The 23,450-nt window shown below is 38.6% G+C and overlaps 1 protein-coding gene across 1 annotated transcript in view; it reads right to left on the bottom strand.

Annotated features, from left to right (window-relative positions):
• Nucleotides 1-1,927: 1,927 nt before the first annotated feature.
• The window catches only part of GSTCD (glutathione S-transferase C-terminal domain containing), a 135,262-nt gene continuing 113,739 nt past the window's right edge, over nucleotides 1,928-23,450 (bottom strand). Inside the window, exons 9-12 of the mRNA XM_066385887.1 lie at nucleotides 11,465-11,598; nucleotides 9,522-9,552; nucleotides 5,649-5,718; nucleotides 1,928-2,475 (exon numbers count right to left, since the gene is read on the bottom strand). Coding sequence (XP_066241984.1) covers nucleotides 2,339-2,475; nucleotides 5,649-5,718; nucleotides 9,522-9,552; nucleotides 11,465-11,598 — 372 coding nt within the window. The 3' untranslated portion in view covers nucleotides 1,928-2,338. The remainder of the gene's footprint in view (nucleotides 2,476-5,648; nucleotides 5,719-9,521; nucleotides 9,553-11,464; nucleotides 11,599-23,450) is intronic.

Here is a 23,450-nt window from a genome sequence, read left to right as displayed (position 1 = left end):
AGGTATCAGAAGAAACTATTGATACACATAACAATGTGAATATAAAAAACAAAAAATACTGTTGAGCAAAAGGAAGCCAGACACAAAAGACTATACACTAAATGACTTGATTTATTTGAAGGACAAACAGGTCACACAAATGCAGGGTGACAGAAATCAGAGACTGGTTGCCTTTGGGGTGAAGGATATTGAACTGATAGAAACATGAGAGGACTTTCTAGGATGATGGAAAGATTTTATATCTTATTTCTTGTGGTGGTTGCATGAGTGTATACAATTGTAAAAAACCTTTTAAAATGAACACATAAAAATCTGTTATTTTGTCTGTAAATTATACCTTAATTATAAAAAAAGAAAGCCCAAGATAAAAGAGCATTGCGTGTTTATAGGTGCAAATGACTAATATTGTCAGGGATGATATTTTTTAAAAATTTTATTCCAGAAAACAAGAGTTCAAACCTCCTTCCCTCCATAAATTGTTCCTTTATTTAATCCACAATGATGAATGAGTATTTATTAAAGTCCTTTCTCCTCATGGGATGTATCATAAAGGGTTGAAACTATCAAAATTGATGCAGTAACCCTTACCTCAGGTGGAATAAGCTAGGGCATGTTAAATTAATTAGCAGACTGTGAGCAACCAACGTGCCATCTAGATTTACAAGCTTTGGTTGGTGGAGTAAGAATTTGGGTAGAGATAACTACTCAAATAAGCTTATTCTGTAATCTTCTCACCTCTGATTTATACTCAGTAAGTTTACCCCCCGCCTCCCAAATATGATTGATATCTGAAAAACAAATCCTCTGACCACACGTTATAATATGGTGCAAAGCCATGGTCCCCAACCTTTTTTGGGCCACGGACCAGTTTAATGTCAGAAAATATTTTCACGGACCGGCCTTTAGGGTGGGACTGATAAATGCATCATGTGACCAAGACAAGCGTCAAGAGTGAGTCTTAGACGGATGTAAACAGAGGGAATCTGGTCATTTTTTAAAAATAAAACATCGTTCAGACTTAAATATAAATAAAATGAAAATAATGTAAGTTATTTATCCTTTTTCTGAGGACCGGTACCAAATGGCCCACGGACCGGTACCAGTCTGCGGCCCAGGGGTTGGGGACCACTGGTGTAAAGAACTGAACTACTTAGCCCTGGCCAGTTGGCTCAGAGGTAAAGCGTCAGCCTAGCATGTGGATGTCCTGGGTTCGATTCCTGGTCAGGGCACACAGGAGACACCCCCATCTGGTTCTCCACCGTTCCTCCTCTCCTTTCTCTCTGTCTCTTCCCCTCACGCAGCCAAGGCTCCATTGGAGCAAATTGGCCCAGGAGCTGAGAATAGCTCTATGGCCTCCACCTCAGGCGCTAGAATGGCTCTGATTGCAGCGGAACAATGGCCCAGATGGGCAGAGCATCGCCCCCTGGTGGGCATGCCAGGTGGATCCCGGTCCAGCACATGCGGGAGTCTGTCTCTCTGCCTCCCTGCTTCTCACTTCAGGAAAAAAAAAAGAACTTAACTACTTTGTTAATCTTTTTCTTCTGGCTGCTTTCCTTCCATGGGCAAGGCACTGTGTCTCTTGCCAATCATCTTTGAATCTTGAGAAGAACCTGGGCCAGGGTCTTGAAAATAATGGATCCTCAATAATTTTTTAATCAATGTATTTACTGATTAGTTAGAATTTATATCCAGATTACATGTGCCCATAATGGAAAATATACTGGAGTTGTTTTATAATGTCTTCATATAAAAATGTATGAACTAAACATGATCTCATTAAGTAATTTATGGGCAGTATTTAAATGGAGTATTTGAAATGGTACACAAGTCCAATGTACTCCAGTTTAAAAGTTTAATGACACTGTAATTACCTGACTAGAATTTAAAAGAAATAATAAGAAAATACAATTGTTAGGAATATAAAGAAACAAACGCCACCGAGTCTAGTTTTGGTCTCCACTTGAATATTTAAATGGTTATAAAGGCTGAAGTACATTGTTCTGAGTTGCACACCACATTGGCCAGATCAGACAAGCTGGGAACCGAGGAGGAAATGTTATTCCAGGGATGCAACCTCGACGAGAGTTATTCTGCTGGCAGCGAGACGCCAGGGGGCTCTGACCAGGAAACCAGTGGGCTTTCAATCACACATAATAAACGCATTCGTGCTCCTTTGCAGGCAGCATTTCTTCAAAGATTTTCCTGCTGCTTTCCTTCCTGAGCACAATAGGTTCAAGATGGCTAATGCTGTTTCCTAGTTATGTCAAGAACCTCCTGAATGCCACTGGGGTTTCGTCATGAACACAAATGGCAACACATCAAATGGGAATATCTCATTCTAAATGGGGACTCCCACGATCATGTTATTTTTGGGAGAGCAGCTCTCTGGCTCCATGGATATCACTTGAACAGAGTAGCCGTGCTCTTCTGCAGCTCTTGCTCGGTCCAGATCCACCAGGCACATGCACTGTTTTCCTGAAAGAGAGTTGATGGCATCATGAGACACTGTTCAGCTAACGCTGCCATTTCAATTTGTTTAAAGGACTCTACAGTCAGAGGCCGATTTAACAGCAGGTGCACCGGGCGTGCGCCCTGGGCTCCAACTTCTGAAGGGCCTGCAAAACCCCAACTTTACCCCTTTTTCTAGTGTAAGGGGCCCAATATTTTCTTCTGTGCCTGGGGCCTAAACCAACCTTACTCTGCCTCTGTCGACAGTGACAAAATCTATAGGTATATGGAGAATGCTGCTGGCCCCCAACTCCTGTTAAGCCTTTTTGATTAGTACGGAGAGGAAAGAACTTCAAATATAAAACATTTCAAAGTTTTATTTCTGCTAATAATTTAAAGAATGTTAACCTTCTAAAATAATAAATAAATCTCAGATAAAAACTACAGATTATATTTCCATTTTGGTTAAAATTCCATGTAAAGACCTTTTCTCTTCATGCTCTATGAAATACATTATCTGTAATATTGTGAAAAAAGTATCTGTCTTTAAGACTATCTAAAATGACACACAAACAAAAGGACATCTGAATGATGCACTTTGCACCTGGAGTTTTTGGGCTATATAGGAGTGAGAAATAGAAAATATTTGTGAAATTCTCAATTCTGTACTGATTATTTCAGGTGGATGCATAGTGTTGAGTGTAATATAATCATAATTTTCAGAGCTCCTGTACTCGTATGAATTAGTGGCGTTCAATTTTCTTTGCAATCTTTGGAAAACAAAAGGAAACCTAGCTGGCGAGCAAAGCAGTGGATTTGAGTTCGTTTGGAAAATGCAAACTTCTATTTCAAAATTAGCTCAGGAGAAGAAATGATTTGGGGTTGAATATATTCAAGGCTATGGCTTTTACACTTTTAATGTCTTTGAATTGAAAACATAAACTTCTTCATCCTCTTGGAAAATGATCACTACTTCCCTAGAACTTCATTCACTTCATTTTTCCTCAATAATTATAATAATACCTAAGCATTATTTGTAAATAATTGATTTAAATGACAACAGAAACTGCTAAACTAACACAGCTTGAGAAGTGAAGACAGAAACTGAGCTAGAAAAGCTCGAGGAAGACAGAAGACCCCTCACAGAAAAACAGTGGAAGGCGAAATCAGTGAGTAAGAACAGGCAACAAGATTCAGATTTAAAATATTTTATATATTTTTCTTAAAAGGTTTATGACCAAAAAGATGAACTATGTTACAGTGACATAAAAAGAGATGTTTAGAATTCCATTTAGGCTAAATCACCCCTTCTTCATCCACAGTTGTAGAGCTAATACTTTTTTCCCCTTTAAAATATCATTCCTTTAAGACATCTGTAAATGTCCCCCACCCCCATCAACTTTTCAATTGAAAATGAAACACCCTCTGTCAGATGGGATGCTCTACATTCCTTCAGTACCCACCCTGGGTTTACACCACAGCTCACTGAGCCTTGGCTTTGATCCCAGTCCAGTTTATTTTTCCTTTGCCATTACATAGAGGAATCTCATGTTTTCACATGTAAAAGCAGTATCTTGACAACTGAAACCCAGTTGTTGAGAGTCTACCTATGGGAGTCTGGGAAGCTTCCTACAGTGTTCACAGAACAAAAGTATGATCTATGCAAAGTATAGATGTAGAAATTGCTGGAGTCTGACTTTGAACCTGACTTTCCCTACCTTCATGTCAGTGATCATGCGAAGTGCTTCTTGCTAACAACTTCCCTTCCAGCCACTCCCTTCTGGTTTAATGCCTAAAACATCAACCATGTACACTGCCATCTACTACACCAACTGTGTCTTCTTTGAATCTAGTCAAGTTATATCAAATATAACTTGATATGTATGTAAATTATTTCTCAATATATATATTGACTGTACATTCAAATGCACATTCAACTCACTCAAAGGGCTGCGAATGGGAATCAAAGGAGGAAGAAGGAAAGAGGAGAGAGAGGTTGCAGGCAGGAAGGAGCAAGCTTTTTCCATATATCCTAGAATGTAAGGAAGAGAAGGAAGTCCTTTGTTCCTTCAGCTTCAGGTCTCAATGCCTCTCCAATTCTGATCATCTTGCTAGGCTGACTTTGATTTTAGAGTTTAAAGTTAACTAGTTCTCATATAACTTGGTCTCTGAATGAAAATTAATGACTACATCTGGTGCTCAGCCAAAGAAACAGCAATCTGTTTTCCAGACCAGGATGGTCTCCAACATGGGGCTTTCCTACACAATTTTTAAAACTAGTTTGACTCCACTCAATCATTTTAACCCCTCATTTTGGAACCTAGTCTTCTAGTGACCACATCACTGGTGGGCATTACAAAAGTGAGTAAGAGCTTCATGTCTAGAATCAAATAATTTGGGTTACAGTGTGGCTCCATCATCTACCAAGTGAAGGATCCTGGACAAGCTTTTGTCCCAGTTCTCTTAGCTATAAAATATAAATATATATGTATATGCACCATAAGCATTTTCAGAAGAACTTACTGAGATGATGGGTGGAGGGCATTCAGCTCAGCGCTTAAATGTTCAACATTACAAATGTCAAATATATTGGTCTATAATTAATAATATACAAATATACTTTTTCTGAGAAAGAAAACATAATCATCCTTGTTTATGCATTTAAGACATTTTCCCTATTGATTTGGGGGGATGGAGGGGCATCAACTTGTTGCTTCACTTAGTTGTTCACTCACTGATTGCTTCTCCTATGTGCCCTGACTGGCTATCGAACCCGTGACCTCTGGCACATCAGGTTGGCGTTTTATCCACTGAGCCACCCAGCCAAGAGCCCCTGTTTATACATTTTTAATGCATCAATTTTGGCACGCATAGCTGATTTTTCCATCTTTATTAGTGTCTTATGTGGCTTTTGATAGATCCTTCAGTTTGTTCATAACAGTAAGAAAGAGCTAATATAATAATTCTACTCAATGTACAAACATTGAAAATGTGTATAATTTAAAAGTATTGTTAACAAAAATGGGAAAAAGTGCCATTATGGTTACAAAACCCTTTTCAATATTAATTAAGCTTTCTGGGAAAAATAAACTTTAGTTTCTTCTTTATAGATGAACCAGTTTTTCCCATTCAGAGCTGGTTCATGCATTCCTAGGCATCTTGTACATAATCTACTCAACAGCTGCTGTGAAAACACATACCTATCAGCCTCCGTTGGGGTGGAAGCTGGACAGCTGTCTGATCTGCAAATCTGCACAGAATCATGTGTTCCTAGAAGAAAAAGCAATAGAATGTGGATTTATTTTTATCTTTTGCTTCAAAATTACAAAAAATTTAAAAACTATCTCATTTTTCTGGAGTTCTACATTGTTTAATTGAATAGAGCACTGCACAAATAGTACTTTGAAATATGCAAATTTTCAGAAAACGGTGCTCAGTAACTTTTCCCTCCATGTAAATAGTCTTCAGCTGTAATTCTTAGGAACCGATTCATGAAAGATCCTCAGGGCCATTTAATAGTTGATTTGAGCAGATATATAGTTACAATTTGTGATTATAATGTGTTAAACTAAAAGACCTAAAATTTATTTACATTTTTGCTTTAATAAACTTTGAATCTCACAAACACAGCTCAAAGAAGGCATTCTAGGTGGCTTTTCTTCCTACTACCAGAGGAAAAGGAAGTGTAGAAGATTCGTTGTCTTGCAGTTCTCTGCATACCCAAGAGTGCTGGCTAAGCTTCGCTTTTCTAGACTCTTCCCTTCACCCACTCATTCCTCTTAGGGGAGAGGAGGCTGGCTCACTCGCAATCTTCACTCCCAAGGGCGAATGTGGTGTATCTCTTTCTGCCTTAAGAGGAACCCTAACATAGACCTGAGGGAATGCAAGATTATTGCTTCTGCTTAATGACTTTAGGAAAGATTGTGTTAATAAAAAAAGAACAAGGCATTAAAGGGATGAGAGCTGATGAGTCTGCACGGCCCTCTGAAGTCTGCCAGGAGGCAAAGGTGAGTGATTTGCTGCAGCCAAGATGACTGCAGTGCTCTGACAACTGCTCACTCAGGACAGCTGCAGTTGCTAAGTCTGTAAGTGATCTCACCTGTCAGCTTAGCCAACGGGTTGAACCCAGTTTCATCATCTGTCTCCTTGTTTTTTTTTTCCTTGTTTTTTGTTGTTTCTTTTGACAGAGAGAGAGAGAGAGAGAGAGAGAGAGAAAGAGAGAGTCAGAGAGAGGGACAGATAGGGACAGGGACAGACAGGGAGAAAGATGAGAGGCATCAATTCTTCGTTGCGCAATCCTAGTTGCTGATTGCTTTCTCATATATGCTCTGAGTGGGGGGCCACAGCAGAGCGAATGACCCCCTGCTCAAGCCAGTGAACTTGGGCTCAAGCAGATGACCTTGGGCTTTAAGCCAGCAACCATGGGGTCATGTCTATGATACCACACTCAAGCTGGCAACCCTGGAGTTTTGAACCTGTGTCTTCAGTGTCCCAGCCCAAAGTACCATCCACTGCGCCACCGGCTGGTCAGGTTCTCCTTGTTTTTCTGTACATTCAATTTGCAGCCTTCGTTTTTAAGGAATGTAATTGAAATGTTTGTGCAATGCTGTTTTTTTTGAAAAGTTAACTTTTTCATATTTTTATGCATTTTTAATGTATTTAAAGAAACACTTTAATGCTCACTATCAAATTTAGTGATATCAATAAGGGGCAAAAAAAGAACTTGGAATTATAAGAAGAGGCAAGAAAAAGCATACCCTTTGTCCTCATGGATTTTGAAAGCTAAAATTCACTTTAAATACAGGTAAGATTAAGGCAATCATAGCCTCAGATGAGGTTTGTTTCTTTCCTGATAAGTCCCAAACATACAAAAATTTTTGGAATTATTTGTGTATGTTTTCTCCCCTATAAGTTAATTCTGAAAGTGGGAGGCACACAGTAGGTATTCAGTAAAGGTTTGCTGTGGAGAAAAATATTTCCAAAGTGTCTCTCAGGATATTTGTATATACGTCCTGGTTCTGTCTGGCAGCCCACCCATCATGGTTAAGAAATACTGAGATATCATCTTGCCACAGTACTCCAGACTTCTCTATAGAGCATTTACATCTGAGACCCTCAGGAAGGCCGGTGACCAAGCAGCTTTAGGGGGTGTGGGAGAAAAAGGAGAGAAAATGAACTGGGTACCAGTGAGTTTTCAGCACTCTGGAAGAGCCCGGTGCCTTGTCTGTTTTGACTCTAGAAATGTTTCTTTCTTTTCTAGGCAGTGAGACTATGGCAAGCAAACTCACTCCCTAGGCTTTTTCGATACATTTTCTCACAGTCTGATTTACCTAGCATCACTCAAGGAGGGATTAAAAACAAGGGTCTAGTTTTATTTATTTTTCAATGCCTTTTCTATTTTATTAGCAGGGCCTTGAGAGAGAAAGGTGAGGTGTTTTGAATCTTATGAAATTAAAGTTCCTGGGATCCTAACGTTTCCCCCAAAACCTTATACAGGAAGTCCCTGGGATATGAACAAGATAAGTTCTGTAGGTTTGAAAATGTTTAAATATTTATATGCATAGAAAGGTCAAAATAAATACTATGTTAAGACAAACATCTAAGTTGCATTTAATAGGTAAATGTACCTGTTCCAACTTACAGACAAATTCAACTTGAGAACAGACCTACAGAGCCTAGCTCATTCATAACCCAGGGACGGCCTGTAGTTCTCTAGGGGATGAAAATGTAAATCCAGTAGGTAAAGGTGAGAAAAGTTCTGGTTCTGAATAAAAGCATGAACACCAAAGTTCCTGTCTTTTCCACAGGCTGTCAGACACGGTTGGGGAGAGGCGACAGTTACGGGGAGGAGAGAGCTGTGGAGCTGGGCTTTAAAACTGTCGAGGGGAAGGAGATACACTTGCCGAGGTGGTAGAATGAATGGTTTTAGGTCACTGTACCTCACTCTTTCACTGCTGAAGGAGAAGGTAAGATTCCTAGAAGGCAGGTGGTGTATAAAGTGATAGTATGTATTTTTAGAGAGTCTGCAAAAAATGGAATGAACCAAACTAAAACTCCAAACTAATTTATCAACTTTTAATAGGACTATTTATGTATTTCTCTCAAATATGATCATTTCTTAGATTGCATTATGTCATGTTATCAGTGATTGAATTAGTGAATAGTGATGTTCAGAAAGCAGGAGACTACTGTGCTCAGGTTGGCAATTCAAGACTGTGCCATGTGCTGACTCGTGCTGGGACACGATTCTCTGGATTCTCTGTGGGTCTCCTGTGGACCTCTGTGTCTGTGAGCAGCGGCACTGCCTCTGTTCCAGGTCAGGGGTGGCAAAGGTGGTCCTCAGGAAGCCCCCACTGTGTCCCAATTTTATACAGCTCGGAAGTTGATTTCTTTCTTTCTTTCTTGTCTTGTCTTTTTTTTTTTTTTTTTTTTTTTTTTTTTTAACATTTTTAAAGGGTTATAAACCTACAACAAAGACAAGGACAATGCAGACTAGGTGGGAGATTTTTAAATGGCTGGCAAAACCTAAAATATTTACTGTCTCACCTTTTACTGAAAAATCTGCCTCTTTACCAATTATCCTTTCAAAGATGTTTGCACAGGAAACAGCCTTGGAAACTGGAGTGTCTCCCTTTGGGGTATTATACTTAAGGGCGGCACGCTTACTTAAAAAATGAAATCTTAAAACATTAGGGTTTCCTCCGCTTAGGTTTCCTCTCCTGTAACACGGCTCACTGTGTCTGTAGGTGTCACACCTGGCTCTTTCTGCAAAAAATGGTAGTCTGGCTACTCCCATCACTGTGAGTGACAGTGAGAGACAGGAGTCTCCAGGAGACTGCGGTGGGCTGCTAGCTGGCTTTCAAGTCGGGTCAAGGTTCAGACCCTGTACAAAATCTTGTCAGCTACCTAAAGGTTAATCTTGATTTCAAAAACAAAGTCCACATTAGCTGTTTATGAGTAATTAAAATATAATATAACTATAGATTATATACTCTGTTATAAATTTAAGAGTAAAAAATATAAAAGAGAGGTAAAGAGTATATTAGGAGTACATCCAGATCTTTAAAGGTTACCTTGTATGATAAAGTTTTCTTAAATTGTTCACTGAAATAGAAAAGAAAAAGGAACAAGTCATCATTTTAAATATCATGTATTAAGAGAAGAAATAGTCTCGAAGGAACTAAATTATAAACAAAAGTATGTATGTTATCTGAAGGTATGTAATGCTATCCTGAACTAAAAACTGTAAGTTTGAGATGTCTTTATAAAAAGAAAAGCACACCATAAGTATACTATTAATTAAAAAAATGTTCTTTCAAAAATGGTTTATACTCTTAGGGAAGCACAATCATTTTTTCCCTTTCATGCATAAGTGCACACAGCGTCGATCTGTTTTAAAATGTGGGTTTTATTGTTATTCGGGCATGAAGGCTCCAACAGTTCAGGAGAGGGCTGCCATTAACAAGATAGTTTGCTCCTCACAGTTACCAAGAGGAGGGGCATGTCATGCCAGGCAGGGCCACGTGGGGAAGCAGCAGGGGCTGGAGGCAGGGGAATGAAGCTTTGCTGCAGATTCCCTGGGAAGAAATGGCAAGGCAGGGTGCACAAGCCGGCGACTGGCTGGTGTGAGTGATGTGAGCAGTCCGTCTCTGGGCACAGGGGCTGTCCCTCGTTGTCTGGCACCTGCCCCTGGGGTGATTGGGGCAGGGGGACAGTGACCCTGCAGTGTTCCCCAATGACAAAGGGGGCAATTGTCAGAAAATCTACAGAGTTGTGATAAAGTTGGCAGATATTAAATTGAGACGTTGAAATCAGTTAAGTGAAACTGCAGGCTGAACAACTCAAATTAGCATTCTTAAGAATCTTTCTAGTGGTAAACTTAAATTCTTGGTGGGTTATAAAATATGCATTTTATCTAAATAGATTTTAAATAAAATGAAATTTCAAGTTTTGAAAAGTCTCAAGTTATATTTTATTTTTGTCTTGTATATACTTCCTTTGGCTTTTCCTCTCAACTAGTTGCAAATTGTAGTAAAGAACAAAACAATGAAAGACAAAGAATAAGAAGGCTATTATTTGTACTTTCAACTTTAAATTACTTATCTAGAAGTTTTTAAGTATAAATACTAATGAAAAATAAATTATAAGGTTTCTTAAAAATGATGATGCAAAGGATCAAGAACCTTTTTTGATACATTTAGAATAGAGTTTCCAAAACTAACATATTTAATCTATTCTGTAGTTAAATTGATTAGCATGATTCTCAGTAACTATGGATCAGAAAGGAAAATGTCATAAACTCTAGGAGAGTGGCCCTCCAATAGGCTGGGTTAAAATGATGAGAATTAAAATGTCTCCCCCTTCTTTCTATGTGGGAAAAGAAGGACTCTAAAAATGTCTATTGAACTTGAAGACTAATCACCACCATCCATGGGCAGTATTTTAAAAATACTACTGCTAGCAACAGCTTACATTTATTGATTATTTACCATAATTCCACAGCGCTTCTAAGTGCTTTACATATATTTCATTCAATTCCCACAAGAACCTAGAGGTAATTTACTACTATAACCCCCATTTTGAAGATAAGAAAATGTAGGCAAAAAGAGTTTAAGTGAATTGCATGAGGTGGAACAACATGTAAAAAAATAAGGAACCAATACTTGCACCCAGAAGAAGTGCTTCCAGGTCCCGAGCACTTAACCAGTACACCTACAGAGGCAATAATTTACATTCAAAAGTACACAGAGAAGTGCTGAAGCTGTTAGACTTCTAGTAGTCAGACTCCTAGACAGACTTGCTTCTACATTTCAGCACAAGCTGGATTCAGGAGAAAAATCAAGGGCAGACACAGAGGAGATCCTCTCTTCCTTATATAACTTAGAAACAGTACTTGCCATTGTGGAAACAGGAAATGAGCTCAAAACTGAAATCTCACTGCAACTTTCTATCAAAAGAGTTCTGTACATTGGTTTAATTCTCCTATTGGTGTCTTAGGTAGAACACTAACTTTTACCTTTTTGGAAAACTGAACTTGGAGGTATTCTGAATGAAACCGTAACAGCAAGGGCACGTGACGAAGGCGGCCCGTGCTTTGACGCAGTGCTCTATCACCATGTCTGTCGCCACTCCACAAGCGTGCAGCGCCACCTGCAAAACAAAACCAGATCTGAGCACCAAGTTCTCTGTTAAGAGCGCTAATTTGTGCCTTTTTAAAAGATACTTTTTGTGAGGACGATCCTCAAGAGCAGGGGTCCCCAAACTTTTTACACAGGGGGCCAGTTCACTGTCCCTCAGACCGTTGGAGGGCCAAACTATAAAAAAAACTATGAACAAATCCCTATGCACACTGCACAAATCTTATTTTAAAGTAAAAAAACAAAATGGGAGCAAATACAATATTTAAAATAAAGAACAAGTAAATTTAAATCAACAAACTGACCAGTATTTCAATGAGAACTATGCTCTTCTCACTGACCACCAATGAAAGAGGTGCCTCTTCCAGAAGTGCGGAGGGGGCCGGATAAATGGACTCAGGGGGCCACATGTGGCCCGAGGGCCGTAGTTTGGGGACCCCTGCTCAAGAGGTTTCAAGTTGCATGAATCTTATCCCACAATAGTTCTCATTTGGACACACCAAAGAACTAGTTATTCATATTAATTTAGAAAATTGAGCAAGCTTGAAAGATTACAAATGGAATATTGAAAATGAAGCAAAAGATTTATTTAGTGGAAAATCTGATGTGAAGTTAAATATGAAAAATATAATATGCATGTCTACCTTAGTGCTTTTGCTTTTATGAATCTAGTTCAAGTGTAGCATTGTAGCGAGAACACTAGATTGAAATCAGAATTTCTTCTAGTCTAGAACTCTAGCTAGCTGGGCCACTTAAGATTTAATTTCTTTGGGCCTTAGTCTCAACTATCAACTATGGTTAACATGAAATATCCTAAAGCTGATATAAAAATAAAATAAAACTGTATTTGAAAACACTTTTTTAAATGCTGCATAAGTATAATTAGTGCTGTTTGAAGACTTATTGAATCATATTTATATAGCAGCTTTTCATATTCATATCATAACAATTCTTAACATTGAATGATGAATTGCATAAACTCCTTTCAATTGGTTTATTTAAAAAGAAAGTAAAATTACAAATTGAAGTCATTATTAAGGCTTCAGTAATTCACAAAAGGAAGAATAATTCTAAAAATGATTTAAAAATGTTTTCAAAACAAATCCCCTAAATATATTTATATTGCATTACAAAGTAAAGTAGACCTTTTGAAAATTATGATGCTAAAGCAAAATAGGACTAAATGAAAAAATGCATATGAGAATCTTGAAAAATAAACATTTTGTCAAAAAAATGCTCACATTTTCATTTTACTTGGACAGAAACTAAGTGTGTACATTATAGGGACAAGTCTCTCAATTTCAGGATAGGCAGGGTGTTTAGGGTGAAGAGAAGATTTTCTGGAAATTTATGAATGTGAAATATTATTAGCCAGATTCCCCTTTCGAACTGGAAAACCAAAAACAATGCTGTATTGGGAAGAGCAAGGCAAGATCTCTGCTCTCAAATGCTTTCCTGAATTCTCTCCTCCTCGGCTCACATCAACTACATGGAGATCATGGATCCCTCAGGTCCTTGTCAGACGCACTTTCTGTTTCACTCTGTTATTAGAGCCCAGGAAGGCTGCTGTCCAGGTTAACTGGGAGACTCAGGACCCTGATTTCTCATCTGCCCCTTTTCTTTAATTAGCTTTGCAGAGCAAAAATAAGACTACTTCTTATTCATGAGTAGCTGGAGACACATCTTGTAGTAAAAATTTTAGATGCTTTTTTCCTGGAGGGAGAGAGAACCAGTACGTTGAGCGCCCCTGCTGCACGGGCACTACGCTGAGCGACCACACGCACACACATCTTTCCAGCTCGCAGCAGTCCTGAAAGATTTCATTATCTCCGTTTTAGAAGTGAGGAAACTAAGACTCCAGGAAATTAAAAGAGTGCCCACAACAAAGCAGCTTCTCAGGGGCAGGATCTTGACCCCGAGCACTAATTACATCAGGCTGCTTCCCCACAAAACGCTCTTAAAGAAAAGTTTAGACACTTTCCTTTTATACATATCTCTTTACTTTTATGTTCATATTTCCATTGCTACATGCAAAACAGTGAGTTTATTTCCCTCGTTTAAACAAAACAAATAAATCTAAGCATGATTTTAGGTCTAAAAGGTTCTATTGCATCACATGCTCCTAATTTCCATTGTCATCAGATGCAGGTCAGAAATAATAGGCAAATAATGAAAAGATATTGATTAGCAAAAATATGTGACTATGGAAATTCAGCATGAACAAAGGTGGCACTTCCCACCACTAGGGAAAAGATGGACTTTTAATTAATTAATATATTTTTATTAGTATTTTTTGAGACAGACAGGGACAGACAGACATGAAGGGAGATGAGAAGCATCAATCTTTGTTGCAGCTCCTTAGCTGTTCATTGAATGCTTTCTCATACATGCCTTGACTGGGGGGCTCCAGCCAAACCAGTGGAACCCTTGATCAAGTCAGCGACCTTGGCCTCAAGCCAGTGACCTTAAGCTTCAAGCCAGTGACTTTGGGGTCATGTATATGATCCCTCGCTTAAACCAGCAATCACGCGCTCAAGCTGGTAAGCCTGCTCTCAAACCAGATGAGCCCATGCTTAAGCTGATGATCTCAGGGTTTGGAACATGGGTCCTAAGCATTCCAGGCTAACGCTCTATTCACTGCACCAATGCTTGGTCAGGCCAAAAAAGATGGACTTTTTAAAGAAGTGATACTGGTTAACCCCTAATAGCTATATGAAAAATAAAATTAGCCCTGGCCAGTTGGCTCAGCGGTAGAGTGTCGGCCTGGCGTGCGGTGGACCCGGGTTCGATTCCCGGCCAGGGCACATAGGAGAAGCGCCCATTTGCTTCTCCACCCCCCACCCCCTCCTTCCTCTCTGTCTCTCTCTTCCCCTCCCGCAGCCAAGGCTCCATTGGAGCAAAGATGGCCCGGGCGCTGGGGATGGCTCCTGGGCCTCTGCCCCAGGCGCTAGAGTGGCTCTGGTCACAACACAGCGACCCCCCGGAGGGGCAGAGCATCACCCCTGGTGGGCGTGCCGGGTGGATCCCGGTCGGGCGCATGCGAGAGTCTGTCTGACTGTCTCTCCCCGTTTCCAGCTTAAGAAAAAAAAAATAAAAAAAAAATAAAATTAGATCCTTACTTCTCACCACACATAATATTTTTCACATGGATTAGAAGTTAAAAAAAAAAAAGACATGAATGAATTCCTCCATAATTTAGGGAACTGGGAAATACTTTTCTAACTATATATGAAAATCCACATGCATTAAGGGGGAAACGTTAATAAATTTGAGAAAGTAAAACTTTAAAAAATCTTTTTTTAAAATGCAATAAATAAATAAATAAATAAATCCCAATAAAAAATCATATGCAAAAAGCCAAATGCAAAGTGAGAAAAAGATTTGGAACACATAGTATAAACGAAGGGTGAATATCTCTAATGTATAACAAGCTTCTGAAAATGAAAAAGCCCTGATGGGCAAGATATCTGGACAGCTCACAAATAAAAATACACAAATAGGCCTTGAATCGAAATCATCTAATACTGCTCAAAATAAGAGACATAAGTATTTAAACTACATTAAGATATCCATACTATTTATTTTTTATTAAAATAACAAAAACTCTAAAAATTGATGCCACTCTGTGGGGAAAAAAGATGTCACAACTCTATGGAGGAGGAATTTAGCAAAATTACATGTGTAATTTGTTATCTGGCCTCTAAAAATTCATTCAAGGGATACATTGGCAAAAAGATAAAAAAATATATTTATTCATTGAGGCAACATTTGAAATAGCAAAATGCTATTGAAAAGAAGCCATTTCCCAAAGATAGAGGAATGATGAGTAAACAATGAAGTACTTCGCATCTCTAAGAAGAAATGAAGACTATCTATCTATATGTGGCTGTGGGAGATATTATTAAATGAAAAACAATGTTAAAACATTCTGTCATGCCTGACCAGTGGATAGAGTGTCGGACTGGGATGTCGAGGACCCAGGTTTGAGACCCCGAGGTTGCCAGCTTGAGCGTGGGCTCATCTGGTTTGAGCAAAAGCTTACCAGCTTGGACCCAAGGTTGCTGGCTCCAGCAAGGGGTTACTCGGTCTGCTGAAGGCCCACAGTCAAGGCGCATATGAGAAAGCAATCAATGAACAACTAAGGTTGCAACGAAAAACTAATGATTGATGCTTCTCATCTCTCCGTTACTGTCTGTCTGTCCCTGTCTATCCCTCTCTCTGACTCTCTCTGTCTCTGTAAAAAAAAAAATAAAAAAAATTCTATCATCATAATGCTTTATTAGAACTCTAATGGGTATATTGTGAGATCAAACAAGAAATATGCTGATGTCATAAGGAAACAGATTTTTCTTAGTATAAGAGAAAGAAAAGCTATAGATAGGATAAATAAATGAGGCTAAATTAAAACCCCACATTATCCTGAATTAAAATTGGAAGCATCAGTATAAACCCACGATGATTTTAACACACACACACACACACACACACACACACACACACACACACACACATTGCCTAGCTCAGACTACTGAGAAGCCTAGAAACGAAGACCATACCAGTAGCAACCACCATTCCTAGTACCTAGATTGTGATAATCTAAATGTTATTTTTCCTTTAAAAGAATTTAGAGCTCAGTAGAGAAACAGCTGATGAGGCAGGAAACAGACCAGATGAGCTGGAACAGTTTGTTAAGCTGAAGCATGGGTGCTGTCAATGCTATGGAAGCCTTATCAAAAAGACTATGGGCCAATTCTAAGAGGTGTGCACTGAACAAAGGTGGGAATATTTGAGCATCTATGACAACAATAATTGCAATAGATCGAAGTATTTCAAATATTTAATTGATGAGTCAATAATCATACTGAAAAAAACTGATTACTTTTGGTAGAAGAACAACTCACTTTGAGAACTGGAAAATATAAGAAACCAGTTTTATCTGACATTTCCTATGTAACCAAATAAGGATCATGAAAAAATTAAATAAAAACTTATGGCCTGACCTGTTGTGGTGCAGTGAATAAAGCATCAACTTGGAATGCTGAGTTTGCTGGTTTGAAACCCTGGGCTTGCCTCGACAAGGCACATATGGGAGTTGATGCTTCCTGCTCCTCCCCCCCTTCTCTCTCTCTCTCTCTCTCTGTCTCTCTCTCTGTCTCTCTCCTCTAAAATGAATAAATAAAGTCTTAAAAAAAGTCATAGACACAGACAACAGTATGGTGATTATCAAAAAGAAAGGGAGGTAAAAGGAAGTAGAAGAAGATAAAGGGGAGATCAGTGGTGATGGAAGGAGGCTTGACTTGAGGTGGTGAACACACAGGACAGTGTACAGATGATGTGTCTATTATAGAATTGTATACCTGAAACTTATTATTGGTTACTTTTATTAACCAATAAATTCAATTTTTTAAAAAAGAAAAGTAAATGAAGGCAGAATGATAAAATTAGAAGAATATCATCATTTCATAATTCTTACTGAAATAAAAGCTGGGGCAAAGAGCATGAATGCTGGTAATGTCACACAGGAGACAGCCAGATGTGTGTGCCTGCAGACAGAACACACCTCCTCCTGTGAAGCAGCCTTACCCAAGAGTGAGCCTCATCTGAGTATTGCCACGTTAATCAAGAGCTAGCTCGACAATTCCTAGACAATATAGGGAACAAGGTAATATGAGAACAATACCAGGAGGATGTGATCAGCAAAATCTACACTATGGAAAATTCTAAAGGAGAAATGGCATGGTTATGTAAAGACACGGCAAGGGGAAAAAAAGAGACAGTAATGCTGTGATAGAAAGATCATTCAAACATGTCTACATCCTAATACCTAGAACCTGTCAATATGGCAAAAATATTTTTTTTGCAGATGCCATTAAGATTAAGTACCTTAACATGACAAGATTATTCTGGATTACATGGGTGGACTCAATCTAATCACATGAGGCCTTAAAATAGAGAACTTTCTCAGACGAGAAGCAGGAGAGATGAGACAGAAGAAAAAGTCAAAGAGATATGAAGCCTGGGAAGGTCTTGACCCAACACTACTGGCTTTCACAGTGGGGAGGCCACGAGCCAGGGGATGTGGGAAGCTCTATGGAAGCTGACAACAATCCCAGCTGAGCCAGTGAGATAACTGGAACCTTAGTCCCACATCAGCTTGGAACTGAATTCTACCAACAACCTGAATGATCTTGGAAGTAGATTCTTCCTCCAGAAAAAAGTCAAACCAAGCCAATGCCTGACTCTGACCTATTAACACATGGAGCAGAGAGACTAATTAAGCCTACTTGGATTTTTGACCTACAGAATTGGGAGATAGGCCCTGGTTGGTAGGGTCAGTGGTAGAGCATTGGCCCAGTGTATAAAAGTCCTGGGTTCGATTCCAGTCAGGGAACACGAGATGCAACCATCTGCTTCTCCATCCCTCCCCCTCCCCTTCTCTCTTTCTTTGTCTCTCTCTCTCTCTCTCTTTCTCTCTTCTCTTCCTGCAGCCATGGCTCAATAGGTTTGAGCAAGTTGGCCTTGGGCACTGATGATGGCTCCATGACTGCCTCAGGTGCTAAAATAGCTTGGTTGCTGAGCAGTGGAGCAGTGGCTCCAGATGGGCAGAGCATCGCCAGGTAGGGGGTTTGCTGGGTGGATTCCAGTTGGGGCATATGTGAAAATCTATCTCTCTGCTTCCCTTCCTCTCATTTAATAATAATTAAAAAAAAAAAAAGAACTAGGAGATAATAAATGTGTTATTTTAAGATGCTAAGTCTGTGGTAATTTGTTACAACAGAAATAGAAATTAATGCAGATGAAAACCTATAGATTTTAAGCCTTGAGGTTCATATTAGCCATTTCAATTTTTGTATCTTATATTAATTCTTTTTTTAATTTTTCTGAAGTGAGAAGCTGGGAGGCAGAGAGACAGACTCCCGCATGTGCCCGACTGGGATCCACCCAGCAAGCCCACCAGGGGCGATGCTCTGCCCATCTGGGGTGTTGCTCTGCTACAATTGGAGCCATTCTAGCCCCTGAGGCGGAGGCCATGGAGCTATTCTCAGTGCCCGGGCCAACTTTGCTCCCCTGGAGCTTTGGCTGCGGGAGGGGAAGAGAGAGACAGAGAGAAAGGAGAGGGGGAGGGGTGGAGAAGCAGATGGGACCTTCTCCGATGTACCCTAGCCGGGAATCAAACCCAGGACTTCCACATGCCAGGCCAACACTCTACCACTGAGCCAACTGACCAGGGCTTAATTAATTAATTATTTAAAAAATTATTTTTATTTTAGCGAGAGTGGTAGTGACAGTGAGACAGGAACATCGATTTGTTCCTGTATGTGACCTGATCGGGGATCAAATCAGCAACCTCAGCACTTCAGGATGATGCTCTAACCAATCGAGCTCTCTGGCCAGGTTTATTTTCATTCTTGTTAAAAGAAATATGCTGTAAAAATCATAAAACACCTGGAATATGAAGTTGAGTGACTTTGTTGAGGAATTTGTTATTCTTTCTTCTTAATCACTAAAAGCCTATAATTATTACTCATAGTTCTAGAAACTGCACCATTCATTCATTCATTATTCATTCATTCATTCATTCAACAATCACTGGGCAATTCCTACGTATCAGCATTATGCAGTGGCTGGGAATAGAAGAGCCAAAAATATGGTTCTTTTTCTATGCTCTTAAACAGTAACAACTGAATTCAAACTACTACAGTATATTAATACATTAATTAACTCAATGTGGGAACTGTATAAGTTTAAACAACTCATGAAGTTAGTTTATGTGTCTAATGTGCGTGACTCATAGGGGATACAGAAAAAAGTAAAACAATACACACCATTCTGTCTTCTGTTTCTATGTGTATGACTACCTTAGATACCTCATATAAGTGGACTCATACAGTATTTGCCTTTCTGTGACTGGCTTATTTCACTTAGCATAACACCTGCAAGTTTCATCCATGTTGTAGCATGTGAAAGGATTTCTTTCTTCTTAAAGGATAATATTCCATTGTCTCTACATATGCATACTACATGTTATTTATGCATTCATCTGTCCATGGACATTTGCTGTTCCCACCTCTTGACTATTGTAAATAGTTCTGCTACAAACATGGGCATGCAAATAGCTATTTTAAGATGAGGAAACTGAGGCCCAGAGAGGTTAAGTAACTTAATCTAGCTTATACAACAAATTAAGGTCCTAACTCAGGCAGTTTGGGGCCTCCATCCTTGATAACTGCCCTTTACAAATACACTACTTCTCATGTTAGTCATCTCACTGCTCCAACTATCTTCTGAAATTACCGCACCGCAAGGAATGAGCATATATTCAAAATCTGTTAGTTGTCAAAATTTTAACATAGATTTTTCGTGATTTCATCATTTATTTTTCCCCCTTAATTTAATACTTTAAGTACTCTTACTATCTCCATTTGCAATAACATATTCAAAGTCACCTAGCAGCAAGCATTGCAGATGGTCTCTGAATCCAAGTCTAACTCCAAAGCTCACACTCTTTCCATTACATCATGCTTGCCGTGCCTTCTGACCAGCACCTTTGGAGCTGAGAGGAACCTTACAGACCATCAGTTTTTAATGAAAGATTTCTGGATATCAGTTTTAGGATCACTATTGACTGAAGAAAAAAAATGAAATATGTGCTGGTCACACATAAAGGAAATGACAAAGGAAGAAAATGACAAAGATAAATACATCATTTTTTTTTCTTAAAACATTCTTATCCATAGTAACTCATATGAAATCTAATTTCTAATTACATTTCAAGCATCTCACCCAGAGAGTTTGTAATATATGTAATACATACAGTATAGATAGATTTATTAATATAATGCACAGCAGATAAATTTGACAACTGTTGAAAAAAACATCAAAACATCAGCTATGAGTATTTATGAAGGGCTAATGTGCTAGGGCAGTGGTCCCCAACCTCTGGGCCGCGGACCGGTACCGGTCCATGGGCCATTTGGTACCGATCCTCAGAGAAAGAATAAATAACTTACATTATTTCCGTTTTATTTATATTTAAGTCTGAACGATGTTTTATTTTTAAAAAATGACCAGATTCCCTCTATTACATCGTCTAAGACCCACTCTTGATGCTTGTCTCGGTCATGTGATACATTTATCCGTCCCACCCTAAAGGCGGTCCGTGAAAATATTTTCTGACATTAAACCGGTCCGTGGCCCAAAAAAGGTTGGGGACCAGTGTGCTAGGGGAACACATTTGATCGATGTTTAGTCGACATCATAGCAAATCAGTATTTTAGCGACTGACCCAGAGGATTCAGAATTGAATTGTGGTCTCAAATAACAAGTTTCTTAATATCTACTTCTTTCTCTGTATATACACCAAATTCTAATAAAAGATAAAAATTGCAGTTCTATCCAGATATACACTGCATAATTCATAAACCATAAATTAAGGAAGGGCTTTTCCCTTATATTTTCTTACTTCAATTAATCTCTATATAATAAAAGTTCTAAATATAGTACTTATCCTATCATGTAAGTTAGCAAAATAAAACTGAACAGCCAAGAAACTTCAGTCTACATCTTTGCTATATGTCAGCAATTGTCAATCTTTTTCATGTCAATGCACACATAAACTAATTACTACAATTCTGTGGCACACACAAAAATATATTTTTGCCAATCTGACAAAAAAAATAGGTATAAGTTTGATTCATTCATACCAGATGGCTATTGTCATTTTATTGACAATCTAAGGGAAAGAGGTCAATGCCCCTGACTAAATAGTTAGGTATTGCATGTTTTAAAAACTCTGTGGCACACTGGATGAATATTGCTGCTGGATGTGGTATTAAATAAATTAAATTAAACATCACTCATTCTCATAAGGTCTTATAATGGGCAGCCTCTAGATAAGGCAAGACTCTAGAGAAACTGATACAACATCTTTTTATTCTTTCTAAGAGAATATATATTAATAAACATACTCTAATGTTGATGAAGAGTATATGCTAATTATTAATATTAATATACAGCACATTTTGAAATACACCCAAAAAACTAAACTTGTGTTAGGTGGATTTATGACTATTTATCCTTTATCCTTTTAAAGAACTTTTAGTCCTTTATCCTGCTTTTTAAATTTTTTTTTATTTTTTAATTTTTTTTATTAGTTAGAGGTGGGGAGGCAGGGAGGCAGAGACAGACTCCTGCATGTGCCCTGACCCTGGCGACACTCTGCCCATCTGGGGCCTCTGTTCTGTTGCTTGGCAACCAAGCTATTTCAGCACCTGAGGCAAGGTCATGCGGCCATCCTCAGAGCCTGGGGCCAACCTGCTCAAACCATTTGAGCCATGGCTGTGGGAGGGGATGTTAGAAAGAGAGAGAGAGAGATAGAGGAGAGAGAGAGAAAGAGAAGAGGGAGGGGTGGGGAAGCAGATGGTCGCTTCTCCTGTGTGCCCTGACCAGGAATAAAACCCGGGACTTTCACACTCCGGGCTGATGCTCTACCACTAAGCCAACCAGCCAAGGCCTATGACTAATTTTTTAAGAGACAATTTTAACAACTGTTTATGTGCAAATAACTTAAAGATTACATGAGTATAATCAGATTTTACTCATTTTCTTACTAATGATTTGTTGTATTTGCATGTCTGCTTGCACACACGAGAGTGTATGTATATATGTACACTAAAACTTTATCTGAACTTAAACATTTTTTATTTAGAAATTAAATTTAATGGGGTGACATTGGTTTATAAGAAACACAGGTTTCAGGTAAACAGCTCTATAGTATTTGAACTATTGATTGTGTTGACTTTAATTTTTTTTTGAGATTCATTTAACATTTATTACCCTTTTCCTAGCCCAGAGCATGCATATAGGTGGTATTATTCCTCATTTTACAAAATGGCTAAGTGGCTTGTCCAAGGTCATAAGTGACAAAGCCAAGATCTGAACTCAATCTGTCTGGCTCCAAGCTTTATTCTAGCTCTTTATGCTCCCATTTTCTCCTATTTATTTATTTATTAAATATATGTGGGGAGTGAACAGGAAGTCACTCACTGAATGCTAGTACCAGCTCTCACATTAACTAGCTATGTTCCTCTTCCCCTCCCGTACCTTCAATTTCTCCATAAATGAGATGAGTGAATTCATGCTCTGAGCCTTTGATTCTTAAAGGATTCTTAACCAGAGATTTTAGACAAAAGCAGGCTTCGTCCCAACTGTGCACTCATGTTCCCCCTCTTTAAAAAGTTTCATGTAATTATATTATAGGAAATGGGCTTTAAAATTCAAATAACGCAAAAGGCATATAAATACGAAGAGTCTCTTACTCTGAACACACTCTTCTATCCCTAAAGAAAATCTGGCAAACAAAGCTAATGTCCTTCAACTCATTAGTTTTATTTCCTGAAATCCATCTGTTTTTCTATATTGTAAATGCACATTGCTAACTCTTGATTTGTAAATATTAGATATTATCTATTGACTTTCTTTTATGTGGGATGAGCAATTTTTTTTTGCACATTTATACACTTTTTTTTTTAATTCTCAATATTATCATCTCCAATTTTTAGTAGTGTTCATGAAATGCTTTTATTATTATTGCATTGTATATACTGTTCACTGCTGAGTTAAGTATGCTGTACATTTTTTAAAAACATCACCTTTGTATTGGATACCACTTATTCTTTTTTTCTTATTCACTATCTTGTTTTGGTGAGGCAAAGCTTCTAGTAGTTTCCTGATGTACATTTCCTTGAGACCTTGAAATTTTATTACTCTCATACACGACTGATGGGTTGATTAGGTACAGTTTCAGACTGGAATTTTTCCTTTAGAATATTAAAGGCTTTGCTTGTCTTCCATGTTGCTATTGAG

This window comes from Saccopteryx leptura, chromosome 5 (assembly GCF_036850995.1).
Source record: "Saccopteryx leptura isolate mSacLep1 chromosome 5, mSacLep1_pri_phased_curated, whole genome shotgun sequence".
NCBI classification, from domain to species: Eukaryota; Metazoa; Chordata; class Mammalia; order Chiroptera; family Emballonuridae; genus Saccopteryx; species Saccopteryx leptura.
Note: the sequence above shows the minus strand (reverse complement) of the source record. Positions and strands in the feature narration are given on the sequence as shown.